This window comes from Rhinichthys klamathensis, unplaced genomic scaffold (genome assembly GCF_029890125.1).
Source record: "Rhinichthys klamathensis goyatoka isolate OS25496 unplaced genomic scaffold, OSU_Roscu_1.1 h1tg000238l_1, whole genome shotgun sequence".
NCBI lineage: Eukaryota > Metazoa > Chordata > Actinopteri > Cypriniformes > Leuciscidae > Rhinichthys > Rhinichthys klamathensis.
Window position 1 is genome coordinate 29,991 of NW_026606761.1, and position 15,778 is coordinate 45,768.

Consider the following 15,778-nt stretch of genomic DNA (forward strand, 5'->3'; position numbering starts at 1 on the left):
CTTGAACATGACAATGAGTTCACTGTACTAAAATGGCCTCCACAGTCACCAGATCTCAACCCAATAGAGCATCTTTGGGATGTGGTGGAACGGGAGATTCGCATCATGGATGTGCAGCCGACAAATCTGCGGCAACTGTGTGATGCCATCATGTCAATATGGACCAAACTCCCTGAGGAATGCTTCCAGCACCTTGTTGAATCTATGCCACGAAGAATTGAGGCAGTTCTGAAGGCAAAAGGGGGTCCAACCCGTTACTAGCATGGGGTACCTAATAAAGTGGCCGGTGAGTGTACATCTACACTGATATGATGACGATACTATGTTAAAATTGCTGCACACCACAATATGGAACACAACCTTTCTGTTATAGTTGTCTTCAGCCATTTTTAGGTTTGAATTTACAGTGTGAAAAATAACACTGTAAATTCAAACATAAAAATGGCTGAAGACAACTATAACAGAAATAAATCACAACCACAATTATAGAAATTTGACATTTATAGCCTACTTCACCTTCGACTTTTAACTCAACTGCAACATCCACTTGCTCTGGCTAGAACAGCAACTGTCAGGGGCGGACTGGGACAAAAATTCAGCCCTGGCACTGTAGCCATGCCGGCCCACATTACCACCCCCGAAAGCTATTCTTTTTAATCAGAATTAGAATGAGCTTTAAAGGTGCAGTAAGCGATTTCTGAGAAACGCTGTTGAAAGTGGATCTGACCGAGCACCACAACACACTTGTAGCCAATCAGCTGTAAGGGGCGTGTCCTCTCATGATGGGGGAGGTGCCTGTGTTAGTTAATTGGTGGGCGGGGCTATCAAGGCTGTGATCATGTTTTGGTTATTTCAAATATCAACAGCATTTCTCATAAATCGCTTACTGCACCTTTAATGGCAAATAGGTTTACACACACAAGCAATTTGTCTTGGTGACAGGAGCTTCAAGTGCTGCAAAAGTACAGGCATACATGGGGATAAAGGCAATAAAATGGAACACAATACAAAATAGGCAATACAATACAGTAATAAAATAGGCAATACAGTAATAAAATACAAAAAAAAAACACAATAGACGAACTTATGTATATGCAGATATGCTATTTACAGATGTATGTACAGTACAGTTATGTACAAAATGGAGGTGTATGAATGTGCTATGCTATTTATATGCACATTATACATTCATGGCATTTACAAGGTATAATAACTGATTATTCTATATAGCCTAATAGTTCTAACATATAATAGCTATAGTTTTACTGAACCAATCATCACTTATTCATTTACTTTTTGCTTCTTCTTACAATACAGTGCAGAACAGAGTGTATCATTTCAGTGGTTCTCATCACTAACCGCAGTGATGTCCTCTCCATCCATGCAAAACCTTCTTAAAGAAAGAAAAGAGACTGGCAGAGAGTGTAAGAGAGAGGGAGGAGATAGAGAAGATGCAGGCACATCTGTAATATTGAACATTATGAACCCAGGAGGAACCGTCCACATTACAGTGCTGGAAGTGAAACGGTGCTCTGCAGAGAGAGAGAGAGAGAGAGAGGGAGTGTGTGTGTGTGTGTGTTTGTGTGAGAGAGGGAGGGAGGGTGGGAATAAAAGCGTATGAAATCGTGCTGTGCGTCAGTTTGCAGCTGATCATCACTCCTCTTTAGAGGGACTCTTTAATTATTCATCCGGTCCACTCAGTGATTATTCATTCTCTCCTGTCCTTTTTTCATTTTTTCAAGTTGATGTTTTTTTTTTTTTTTTCAAGTTGGACTTTTTTTTAATTTCATGGTGCTTCATTGATTCGTCTCTTCATTGATTTGAGTGCGTCCTTCATCTGAGCGGACACTGGAGAAAGAACAGAGAAGAGGTGAAGGATTTCACACTGTAGAAGACAAACAAACACTTCTCAGTCGAGTTCGTGTGGATTTAACTTTGAGGTCCTGCATTTCGCATCTCCTTCCTGATGGTCCTGTTTTACTCTGTTCCCTTCAGTTGACTCTCCAATCTCTGCTTGAGCTGAATTTTGAACTACCGTAGTTTTGGATTTAACATTAATTGTGAGGATGTCCGGCTGTGCCAGACGCTGCAAACACGGGCTGGTGAAGTTTGCTCTGTCTGTGAGCAGACTGGTGACTGGAACACTCATTAAAGGTATGAAAATGTGTGCATAATTAACTTAAAGGGTGCATAACATAAATATGGATGATCTACACTGTGATTTTTTGTTTTTTTACATGCCATTTCTTTCTAATTATATGTACAATTTATTGTTTTCTGGGTGATTTTTTTATACATTTAAATCAAAGAATCTGCATTAATTGCAGCATTTTGTGTTTGGCATTGAGAGCATGACACTCTTCATCAGTCAATGTTTCTGGATTTGACAAAGGCATTATCTGGATTGTCACAGCTGATTTCTTGACCAGCTTAACCTCTAGACATCTTTAATAAAGGACAGACAGCAGAAGAACTTACTAAATCAGTCCTTACTTTCTGAAGGAACTCTGAAGACTTGTCAGCTGTTCAGTTCATTTATAATGAAGGAAAGACTTTGATGCACTTGAATTATAAACTGAAGTTGTTTAAACGGATGTTCGAGGACCCTTCACAGGTGTCTAGTGATTCTCCAGGGCATCTGAGGAACCCCGCACACATTTGCTTTCATATTTACAGTGTCGTATATTGAGTGCTGTGTGGAAAAGCAGTGATGACTACATTTGTGTTTCTAAGCCGTGCACCGTGAGTGTCATGTGGGAGAAACAGAAGATGTTGTTTACAAGATGAGACCGTGTGTTTTATGTGTGAGCAAACACCTATGGGAGTGATCACAAATTGTGTGTGTGTGCGTGTGTGAGTGTGAGTGAGCGATTGCTTTACTGCTTTGATTTACCATCTTATTTTACGGCCACTTGTCAAACATAATTAAATGAAAACAAAAAATACAACACACACACACACGCACACACACTGTTTTGCTGTAATAGAGACATGTGACCATGTACTGTACACTCATTCACTAAGCAAGTGCCATTCTGTAGGCTACTTCTGATATTGTTTGTAAAATGTAATTTGTTTGTCTGACTTCAGGCCATAAGTGTTGCATTGAACACACACACACAGATTTAAAGGAAAACAAAAAATACAACACACACACACACACATATGCACACACGCACACGCGCGCACACACACACACACTGTTTTGCTGTAATAGAGACATGTCACCATGTACTGTACACTCATTCACTAAGCAAGTACCATTCTGTACTTCTGATATTGAAATGTAATTTGTTTGTCTGACTTCAGGCCATAATGCTGCATTGAACACACACACGCACGCACACCACACACACAGACAGGCGTGCACACACACTTACACTCGATGACTCTGGTCTGGAGTAATGTGATTTCCTCAGATTCAGTCAGATGGTGCACAGGGCTCCCCGTAGAGCCATGAGACAGTCCTGTATGTGTGTGTGTTTATGTCCATGCCCTCAGGGAACACACACACATCACAACTCTGGCTTTAACAGCATATGTGTCTGTTTGTGGTGTGATTTCACTTGGCATTGAAAGTGTGTGAAGTTATATTTGCAATGTTGTAGTAACCTAACCTCAGGAGACATTCTTCTAGCATGGGCAGATATCATCCAGACCCAGACTGACAGCCCTGTGTGTGTGTGTGTGTGTGTGTGTGTGTGTGTGTGTGTGTGTGTGTGTGTGTGTGTGTGTGTGTGTGTGTCCTGTATTTAGAAAGCAGACATATTGAAATAGATTTACCATAACAAAGGTCAAAGCTATATGAAACAAAGATGAAACAAAGATCTCACACACACACACACACACACACACACACACACACACACACACACACACACACACACACACACACACACACACACACACACACACACACACACACACACACCACATAACTGGTTATAACTGGTTTATTGATTAATATGTGAGGTTTAAGGACCTTCAAATAATACCATGCTGCATGTTAGTATTAAAAACCATGACACTTTTGTGAGTGTCAACATCTTGAAATCTTTGAGAACATTTCTTACTAAACTCAAGATCAAGAAACACTCAATATGTTCCTTATATCTTTCCCAGCTCTGTCGTTAAATTCAGTCCTCCAGTCCTGCTGGTTTTAATAATTCTCGATTCCCCGCAGAATGAAGAAACTCTCTGATCCTCTTCAGCTTCTCCTTCCTCGCCTCATTCACTTACAGCTTTTACTCTCGGATGCATGCATTCTCCACGGTTTGGCACGTATTTAATGTTTGATTAAGTGCCCTGGGTTCTGTCACGAGCAGGTTTAGCAGAACCGATCAGGTTTAAATGTGTGTGTTCAAGCAGTCAGTGGGAAAGCCTGTAATCGTGCATTACTTACACTCTATTATCTTACCTTTAAACTCGCAGCTTTTACTCAATCACTTCGGCTGCCTGTAAACACAGCAGGAGGAAGAGTTTACACTGACACCTACTGGATGCATTCAGCAATCATACATATCATATATGTGTATATGCTACTATATGCACACCGGTCAAAAGTTTGGAAACATTACTATTTTTAATGTTTTTAAAAGAAGTCTCTTCTGCTCAACAATTTATTTCATAAAAAAAAAAAAGAAAAAACAGTAAAATTGTGAAATATTATTAACATTTAAAATAACTGTTTTCTATATGTGAATATATCGTAAAGTGTAATTTATTCCTGTGATCAAAGCTGAATTTTCAGCGTCATTACTCCAGTCTTCAGTGTCACATGATCCTTCAGAAATCATTCTATGATGATTTGATACTCAGTTATTATCAATGTTGGAAACAGTTTGTCAACCAAACTTTGTTTGCTACAAAATATTTAGATTTTGAATAAATGCTGTTCTTTTAAACTTTTTAATCATCAAAGAATCCTGAAAAAAGAATCTCAGGTTATATATAGGCCTATATATAAAAAAAGAAGCAGCACAACTGTTTCCAATATCATCATATTAGAATGATTTCTGAAGGACACTGAAGACTGGAGTAATGATGCTGAAAATTCAGCTTTGATCACAGAGATAAATTATATTTTAACATATGTTAAAATAGAAAACCATAATTTAAATTAGGCTACTATTTCACAATATTACTGTTTTTTTCTGTATGTTAAATTAAATAAAGGCAGGCTTGATGAGCAAAAGAGACAAACATCTTTCAAAAACATTACAAATATATAAAGTAGCCTAATGTTTCCAAACTTTTGACCGGTACTATATATATATATATATATAGTGTGTGTGTGTGTGTGTGTGTGTGTGTGTGTGTGTGTGTGTGTGTGTGTGTGTGTGTGTGTGTGTGTGTGTGTGTGTGTGTAAATAAATTAAGAATTTTGCCGCTGCAAACTAACTGTTTCGTAGGCCTATGAGAAAAATAATTTAGCTGTTGCGTTACCTAGATAGCATTATTTGTTATTTATTTTCAAAAAGTAGCGATATTTGAGATGTATGGCTTCGTGTAGTGTAGATTTCGGTCCGAATTATTTTAAACATTAATCTGTAGTCGCAAGCGACAGTTGATGCATTCCGACCACCGCTGAGAAGAGTAACAGGGATCACGTGACAACGCCGTCTATGCGCTGCCTCATACACGCCTGACTAATAACACCTAAACATGTTAATAGATCTGTACTCTCACGAAATCATTAAAATGTGAGAGTTATTATTTAGGCTCGCTCATTCTATCTGACCAATCAGAGGCAACTTTCAGGCCGCCTGTCACGGCCACTCCTCTTATGATACTTCAGAGATGCACTGTTAGCACACGAGCCAGGGAGACAAAGACAAAAATAAACGTTTCGCACTGACTGGATTCCTTCACGATATAAATTCACATCTGTGTGCTGAATTCATCATGTCTTCCGTAAGTATACATGCTCTAGCCTACATCCCGTCATTGATTATCAGGTCTGTCTAGAGGACGCCATAAGTCCATCGCAAGTGCCTAAACTGTTTAAAAGGGCTTCTGTAATTGGGATTCACATAAAAAGTGTGATTGAATGTGTGTTGATTAAAACTCGCTGTAGTCTTGTGTGTTGTTGGCGTTAAATTTGCAGCATGTAGCTCCCGAGTCTGCCGCTGGGTGGCAGTGTGTGCTTTTGTTCAGTTCTCTGTGTGATTGACTGTGATGTTCCTTTTAAACACTAGAGGGCGGAAACTGCGTCATTATTTATAATGACAGGCCAATTAAACCTGACATCTATTTGACAAGACATGCTAATTAAACGTGTCTTTTGACATGGCTGTTCAGACCTATGTAGGTATTAGTGGATACTAGTGCTGTTAAAACTAATGTTTTGCGGTTTCCTTTCTTTATTGACAATTGATTTATTTAAAGGGATAGTTCACCCCAAAATGAAAATTCTGTCATAATTTACTCAGCCTTATGTTGTTACAAACCTGCCTGAGTTTATTTCTTCTGTTGAACACAAAAGAAGATATTCTGAATAATGTTGGTATTCAGACAGTTGATGGTAGCCATAGTAGGAAAAAAAATACTATGTTAGTCAATGGCTAGCGTCAACTGTCTGAATACCAACATTATTACCAACAAATATTCCTCAACACAGTTTTGGCCAGTTAACCCTTTCTTGAGTCCTTAACTTCACTACTCCAATTTGTGAAAGTTTTTACAGTAGTGTTTGTCAGTTAACCCTTTCCTAAATCCTTAACTTCACTTCTGATTTGTGAAATTTACTCGATACAATTTTGATCCGTTAACCCTTTCCTGACTCCTTAACTTCACTTTTCTGATTTATGACATTTTCAGGTACAATTTTGTTCAGTTAACCCTTCATTGAGTCCTTAACTTCACTATTCTGATTTGTGAAAAATCACAAATTTCACAAATAGTCTATTTAAACCTATAGTATGGCCCGATTAGACGAGCATTTTTAAACTGAAAGTTTTCACAAATGAGGCACAATCTAAAACTAGTAATTTTGTATTAACGCAGTCTTGCGTGTATATTGGAAATAGATGTTAAACATGAAGAACGTCGATCTATTTTTTACATTCCTGACTATTGAGGAACTTACCAATGGGTAAAAAAAAAAAAAAAAAAATTAAAACCAAGCAGATCAAGATAAAACTGGTGTCTAACTTTATACGCTTTATATAATTAAGAGTCACTATGAAAAAAACACTGATTTCAGATCAAAGGATCGCGTCACCTAAATTCACAAATCATGAAGAAGTCTATAAGAAGATATAATTTATTTGCATGTCTGCGACATATAGCGCACTGCGGATTTATGAAATCTTAATATCAAACCGCACACTATCTTTACTGCAGTGTTAATGCAGATTCTGCCAGCTACACTTTCGCTGAGAAACCCAATTAAATATTAACATTATTTTGGTAATCATTGTTCAAAGGCATTTTTCTGATGAGACAGGAGGATGTGTGTGTTCACCGAGTCAGATGTACTTCATTAGGCTGTATCTCTGCCTGCAGGGAGTGCTTGTCTTTGAAATAGAAATGGTAATTTGTCATTATTAATGTGATTAATTAAAGTTTGCTGTCAGGCAGGGGTCACATTTTTCCTCCCAAGGGATTTAACACAACACTTCACAGCGGTTCTTCCTGTGTGTGTGTGTGTGTGTCCTGTGAGTCGGATGTTGATTCAGTTCAGTGAATGATTCATCAGACTAATTCACAACATGTGTTCGTTTAAAAGAACCAGTTCATTAAAGTCAATTGTTTGGGAATCATACTGGACTGGACATGACTCACACACTAATGTTTTTGGTTCATTAAGAAGAATCGACTCATTTGTTTGTGAGTCCGACTCATAGATATCCATAATAAAGGCGTCTTACGGCGGAGTCTCTATCGTCATCACCGGCGGCCATCTTGTCACAGGCAAGCTTTCTGGCGGGCTCTGTGGTGCCTGATGTAAGATGAGTGATCAGCACGAACACAAATACTCTTATCTCGGTGAAATCTTGACGGATTTACAAACGGGTTGGTTTCTTACAAACGTTATTAACGTGGCTATAATTCTGGATGATTATTTATTTATACACTTATTATTCACAAGTATGCAGTGTCATAACTACATCTCTGACGTTTATAACAAACCAAACCGTTTGAAAATCGGTCGAAAATTGAGCAAGTTATGGTTATTTAAAAAGTACGTGCGCCATTAAAACACAATGTTACGAGTGAGCGAGCTGCCTGTGGCAAGATGGCCGCCAGGGGTGGACGGCGACCTCCATTGGCCAGCATGTCAGGGGACCTTAATGAATGGTTCATTGAATCACTGACTCGCCCTGTTCGCTGTGTTTTGCTCGGTTCATACCTCGGTTCAGACATCACGGTTCGGTACGATTTCGGTACAATGGAGGGAAAAGCAAAACAAAAATGCAGAAGGCATTGTATTTTTTAAATAAGTTTTATTAATAAAGGCATAGAACCAGTTTATTTGTAGTGCACTGACAATAGTTTTATATAATTAGTTTATTAATTAAATTAATAAAAAGACAAAAAGACCTTGCGATATGTTTGGTAATTGTACCTGAATTAATTTAAAATTAATTTGCTATATTTCAGATCAATATATTTGTTTTTCCTTAATTTTAATTAACATTATTAATTAACAATGTAACATTATTCTCATCTGAATTATAAATAATTGATTTCTGTATAAAATAATACTACCATTAAAAACACATTCGATTTTCTTTTTTAATCAATGTAGAATGTGTAAGATTAGTGCTCCGAGGACAAGAAATGAAAACCAATGCAATATGATGAATGTCCAAAAGATGGAACACACAGACTGTTTTGAAATGGAGTTGGATAAATATGTTTTGCTTTTAAAACAGTGTGTGTGTGTGTGTGTGTGTGTGTGATTTTGGTTGGGTGACAGTATAGGTTACAGTTTGACAAGAGTTTACAGTGTGACAAAAGCACAATGTTGTGTTTTATTGCGAGTGTACACAAATATAAGTAAACACTTTGCAGGTTTAATGATCTGTATGATCATCTCTCTCTCTCTCACACACACACACTCAGCATTGCAATCTTGACATCGCAGCCTGTTCATTATGCGGTCACACCAAACGCGAATAGAGCGTCCAATTCGCGTCTAGTTCGACGCTAGTCCAAAGCGAATATGACGCGCGTATAAGCCAACGTTTGAAGTGAACGCGCGTTCAGAGCAAAGCCGATGGTACAGATTAAGTGTCCCTAAAGAACCCGCGTATCTAACAGTAGTTCCGCATTGCATTACATAATTTGCACGCGAGTTTTATTTATTTTTATACCGTGTATTCTCCGTGTAAATTCGTGCACTGAACCGTGACGCCCGTACCGTTTCGGTTCAATACGAATACATGTACCGTTCCACCCCTAATGTATGTATCCATAAAACTGATAGCAGCGGACACGAGCGCTCAGGTTAAGTTCAAAAACACATTTTAGCGCTAGATCTCTTATTTAAAGGCACACTATGCAAGATTTGTACCTTAATATAACAGCTTCAAAGGGGTATCAGGCCGTGAGTGCAGAGACCAGTCTATGGCAGACGCTCTGCGTGAGTGGCATTTACGACAGTAACGTTAAATACAAGTACTCCAAAGCGACTCTAGGGGTCGCTGTTTGACAAAAAAGGGATTCCTGCATAGTGTGCCTTTAAATACTACTTTAAAGTTAAAAAACATATAACAATGAAATAATCCACACTTTTAAAGTATATGCTTTACTTGGTCAATTCTAAGTAGTTAAAACAATAGATTTCATATAACAACACACACATTATGGGAACGCAGAGATCTCAATACTTTGTAGATAATACACAATGACGGTAACATTTGATGGATCGTTTTTGTGTTTGAATGGAAAATGGACTCCAAATGTCACAAAATGGCAAGTTACTAATCATAACAACAAAAGCAATGATGAAGCAGTGTAAATACAGCTGGAAAACAGTGACAAATCAACCTCATTAATTATTCAAGGCCCAGTGCATGATGGGAACACCAGTATCAGAAAAGTTTAATAATTTTATAACGTTGATATTTACGCTTTCATTTCTACACGCTTGAATTGAGTACTAATATAGAATTTACTTTTTTTTTTATTCTTACCTGAACTAACTTTTTCATGTAAATTACATTGTTTTTTTCCGTAGTATTTACTTCACCACAGAATCATTTTTATCAGTGTACAGTACAAGCGGTGTGTGTGTGTGTGTGTGAACAGAACATTTGGAGCTGAGTTTAGTTGCAGTCTTGTACTAGTGCCCTGATTCTCATGCATGTCTGTCTTCACAAACTCTGCATGAGAATGTGTTGTTTTGTGAAGTTGTGTGTGTGACAGGACACCCATGCAACCCAACAGCCCTCAGGACAGACTGTGTCCCTCTGAAACATTCATTCTCAAAATATCAATATTTCAGTTTGAATTAAATATATATTATAGGGCATCAAATAAAGCTCACATCTGCCTCAGTCCAGAAGATGTTCAAAGTGTGTGTCCGACAGAGTCATAGAGATTCTCCTCTTCTCTCCTCATTTAAAACTGCCTTGTATTGTCAAATGACTGTTTGTGTGTGTGTTATACAGTACGTCTTCATAATAATAGTGCAAATGTTAACTTTAGCTTTACTGGGCCAGTACACCTTTGTATGTTATCTACCCCTAAGGGTTCATATTAGTGTGTTAAGGTATCATGAGATGTTTTTTAAATTAACTTTCCCATTGCGAGGTGATATTTGCCCCTTTAGGTATTTTTTCCTTTTTTCTTGCCATATTCAATGCCATTTTTATATCAAATTCTTACATTTTAATTTATAAATTTGTTTAGAAATGTATTAAGTACATTACATTTGAATAATAAGACACAGTCGGGCTGTCACCGATCAAATGCAGTTAGTTTAGGCAGTTGTGGTAGTCATTGAATCATTCATTCAATCTATTCGTTCGAAAACAACTGATGCATTCAAGAACGAAGCAAGTCTTAATGAATGGGTCATTGAATCACTGACTCGCCCTTCCATATATACAAACACAAAAGTGAAATATGCCACATTTTTTGATTTTCTGGAGACAATCTGAGTGGTGTTTGCACACCCAACACACTTTCATGATGTTATCGCAGTTGCCATAGTCTAAGTGTATTATTATATTTAGTAATAATAGTATTTATTTAGTAAAATTGTGAATTGCCTTTTTTTCAGGTTTTAGTAAATGTATGTTCTTTTGTCATTTTTATTAGTTTGTTGTAATATTTCCATTTGTAGCTTTTTATTACAGTTTTAGTAGGCCTACTTCAACTTTGTTTTCAGATTTGTTTCTATAATTTTATATTTTATAATTTAAATTTTTTTATATTTTATATTTTTTCTTTTGTAGTTTTAGTTTAATTTTGCAATAACAACGTTACTGGAACAGTTACAAATCCTCACTATATTTCTGGTGGAGCTTTTTAAGTGCGTCCAAATTACATCTCACGAGTTATAGTGACGCTTGACTTCTTAAAGTACACTAATTATAGTCTAAAGGATATACAGAGAACAGACTTGTGCAAAGCAGACAAGCTGTTATCAAGTGTATAATTTTATTTTCATTAATTTCAAACTGTTCTTTCACCCGGTTTCATCCACTGTGTCTGTCTTTGGTCTCTGTTGGGTTTGGCTCTGAAGACAACTGAGATAAACTTGAAACAACATCAATAAACTCAATGACAAAGTGAGATTGAAAAAACTATCAAACACAGTATTTGCTTTGATGCTTTGCTCATATTGTTTTGTCTCAGCCTTAGACAGATCATTCCCATATTTTTTGATGCATATTGTACAAAACGGCCTTCATCTCAACAGCTATAGGGCATTTTGAGGAACAAAACCAGTCACTGGATTTCACAGAGTCTGAGAGGTTTAGTTTGAGGCACACGGTAGAAAGTAAATGAGAATCTTGAGCACAATTGAAGGTTTTGTTTTTGTTTTCATTTCTGTGAAGTAATTATTACTTTTGGACAGACAGAAATTTAGGCCACAATGTTTTCACATTTTATCCTTTTCCCTTCTAAGTTCTTTGGTGTTTTTTTGTTGTTGAGTCAATTCGCGTTTATTTAATGTTAATTTATATCGCTTTATACAAAATGCTTAAAAAAAAAGCTTTATGATAATAAACATAAAAAAACAGTTGTTATGGTTAGCTTAAACTATTATAAAATTGTAATTGTTAATCGTAATAAAACTGAAATAAAAGAAAAAATATAAATATTAGATGAAAAACTTAAACTTAAAGAACTTGAAGAAAATTATAAATGTTTCCTTGTCAACTAACTACAATAAAATAAGTTTATGTTGAGATACTGATATTACTAAAACTGAAATAAAAGTAAATTTAAGTTAAATAGAAATATAAAAAAACTAGTATAAAGTATTTTCTGATTCAAAAATCCCCAAAACCACTCTGTAAAAACCTTTAACTCTAATGTCAACAAAATAAAAAAAGTTTTTTTTTAACCTGCCGTTTCCCAATGTTCAAATATATATGTTTAAATGTATGCAAATTATTGCATATTTAATTAGATGATGCATCATTTACACATTTAACCCTCTGGGTCCTGGAGGTGTTTTCTGGGTCCTGGAGGTGTTCTGACATGCTCTGACATTTATGTTTATTTCTGTTACTTGTGACATTTTCATGGCTAAAGTCTTATTACACGGTATTCAGCACAAACTCTGCTACAATAATATGTCAGCAGCTTGTATGTAAAAGTTTTTAGTTTAGAGATAATGACGTTTATGCGTGGTTTGTGAAAAAAACAAAAATAAAATGGTCACTGAAATAAGGTCATGAAACCCATACTGATTATTTCTTAACAAGACTATTGAAAATTGTATCACGTAGCCTAGAATATTTGCTTCAAAACTATATGTGAAAATCATCCTGCGTACTCATTCAGATAAAACAATATATTGATTTAAAATTTGTAAGACATGTTTTGTGTGAGAAAGCTTTATGCGAGGAGGCGTGAATCATCATGAATATTGATATGTTTCATACCCGAGAAAGACAAAGACCCTTCTATAAAAGCCCTATCAGGTGCTATCATTATGAGGAGCCCGAGCATGTACGTCTCACCGAGTCACCGCACCGGCACCCAGTTTGCGCAAAGTTCATTGCAAAGTTTTTTTTTAGGGCCGGGACTCGATTAAAAAAATTAATCTAATTAATTAGAGGCTTTGTAATTAATTAATCGAAATTAATCACATTTTAATTGCATAAATATTTGACCTGAGAAGAGTGAGAAGTAATTTTTTTCACATGGATTTTTAGTATACCATTGAATAATGACAATACATAAGCTTAATCAACAACATATTGTTTATTTTTGTTAAACCAAGTCCAGCAGACCAGTTAAATCTTTGCCATTAAGTGTAGCAATAGCTACACTAATAGCAATAGCGAATTCCTTGTTGCATAACTTGCACACAACCATGCTCTTATCGACGCTTCCATCCATTTTTATAACAAAATTTCCCATCCACGGGGCCAACCAAAGCGATCTATGAAGCAAGCGATCTCGTCAGCTTCTTCATCATGAACACTAGTTGGTGCTCCAGTGTAATCGGTCCGCCGAAACTCATCCAGTGAGAAACGTTCCGCGGTGCAAAATTAGTGCGATTAAAATGATTTTTTGTGTAAATTAACGCGTTAAAGTCTGTAATTAATTAATCTTAATTAACGCGTTAAAGTCTCGGCCCTATTTTTTTTGTTAAGGTTTTGTTTATTGTGTGTGATTTATTTAAAACAAAGCACGTTCATTGCAACGTTTTTTTTAAGGATTTGTTTACTGTGTGTGATTCATTTAGTGTAAACACTGATACTAGCCTAGTTTTATATCATGCTGTGTTTTATTAGCGAACATAAAAACATCCTTGTGTCGTACATGTATATAAATTTCGCATTGAAAGGTAGCCTGTCTGTCTATAGTTCATATTTCAAAATGTTTCCGTCGATTTCATACATTTTAGTCTAGCAACATTTCAACTGCAATGTGAAGTTTATGCAACAATAAGACTAACTAATATAATTCAGAATACATTTCTTACCATAAAATCTTTCTTGTCTTCAAATCGCGTTCTTCTTCTTCTGAGGTAAATCTTCCAAACTCGATGAAAAGCAGAGGACTGATGAAGTTTGGTGCTTTGTTTTTGAGGTAATGAGTGCATTCGCGTTCCTTCACGTGGAGATTTGCATGTCAATCTCTTTTGCGCGTGTGGGTGTGGTCACATTAAAACTAATGAGCAATATTTGTTTGTTTTCGTTTTGAATCAGATCATTTAAAAGTACACACTTAAATGTTTATAAAGATATATTGCTCATAAATGTGGGACAAGTATTCGCTGAGTTTTGTTTCAGTTTATAGACATGCTCAAGAAAAAAAGTTCACTGAGACGGAGAGGCAGAAAGCACACCCTGTTTATTTTCTTTATTTTACAAAAGCACAATGTTTTGTTTTGATTGTAAGTGGACACACACAAAAGTAGACATCTCACAGATTATTTTTTGCCTATTACTTTTTTCTATATGTTTTTGAATTTGGAGGCAGAGCTATCAAGATAGGGGTGTGGTTCTTTTGGGTATGGGGGTGATTTGAAATATCAACGGCAATTCTCAGAAATTGCTTACTGCACCTTTAATATACTGTTATTATTGACCTGAGGAAGTATCTATTAGTTTCAATTGTTATATTCACCTTCTGTGTCTTGCCTTAAACCGCTGGAGAAGCTTCATGTGGATTGCTATGAAAGGAACGAATAATGAAAGATGTGTTTTCACTGGGTTGTCGTTTCTGCATTAGGATGACGACACACACGCTGAAACACACACCAGAATCGCTCGCTAACTCACTTCCTCTGTTCTTTATTCTTTTTCTGTCTCCTGAGGTTTTTCTCATTCCCTGGTCGTCGTCCTCTTCCTTTTTGAAATTAACTCTATCTCGCACTCTTTCTATTTGTCTCCAGGGTTGGAGAATGAGAGAAAGAGAGAGAGAGAGAGAGAGAGAGAGAGAGAGAGAGAGAGAGAGAGAGAGAGAGAGAGAGAGAGAGAGAGAGAGAGAGAGAGAGAGAGAGAGAGAGAGAGAGAGAGAGAGAGAGAGAGAGAGAGAGAGAGAGAGAGAGAGATTTGGACGGACAGAAAGAGAGAAAGATTAATATGCATTGATGGAGGAGGATAAAGAAAGGAGGAGTGTGTGTGAGAGAGAGAGAGAGAGAGAGAGGGAGGAAGGATCTATGATGTGAGCGCAGACACACACACACACACGCTGAACTACCGTCAACAAACACACGTTTCGCTCTGATCTGAGCGAGTTGCTGTCTCATGCTACAGGTGTGTGTAGCCACAGACGCAGTTATGGGTCTCATCATGGGAACCTTCTCCATGCAGGGCAAACAGGACAACTATCGCAAAGGTAAGCGGACTGTGCATGTTTGTGCAGTCAAATTTAACTATGCTTTCTGCATTATTATTTTTTTCACATGGAAAACTTGCTGGTATGATGCTAGGGCTTTGTTTTGGGGTTGCTACGGTGTTTTTTAGTACGTTGCTGTGTGGTTGCTAGGTGGTTGTTTACTGCGTCTCTGTGATCTTCTGGTCATGATTTTTGGGTTCCTCCGATGTGTGTCTGTGGGATTTCAATTTTGTTGGTTTAATGATATGCAATAAATAAAACGCGAAGTGCATTAACCTTTACAAACAAACGTGAATGA

At 36.9% G+C, this 15,778-nt stretch overlaps 1 protein-coding gene across 3 annotated transcripts in view; it reads left to right on the forward strand.

The window, feature by feature from the left end:
• Window positions 1-2,044: 2,044 nt before the first annotated feature.
• The window catches only part of kcnip1a (Kv channel interacting protein 1 a), a 70,989-nt gene continuing 57,255 nt past the window's right edge, over window positions 2,045-15,778 (forward strand). The window contains exon 1 of one of the 3 annotated variants that reach the window (XM_056265708.1): window positions 2,045-2,154. In XM_056265708.1, the coding sequence (XP_056121683.1) occupies window positions 2,067-2,154 (88 nt within the window). In that variant the 5' untranslated portion in view covers window positions 2,045-2,066. Of the gene's footprint in view, window positions 2,155-15,269; window positions 15,481-15,778 lie in introns of those variants that run through there. The other 2 variants (XM_056265711.1, XM_056265707.1) reach the window with 2 other exon arrangements.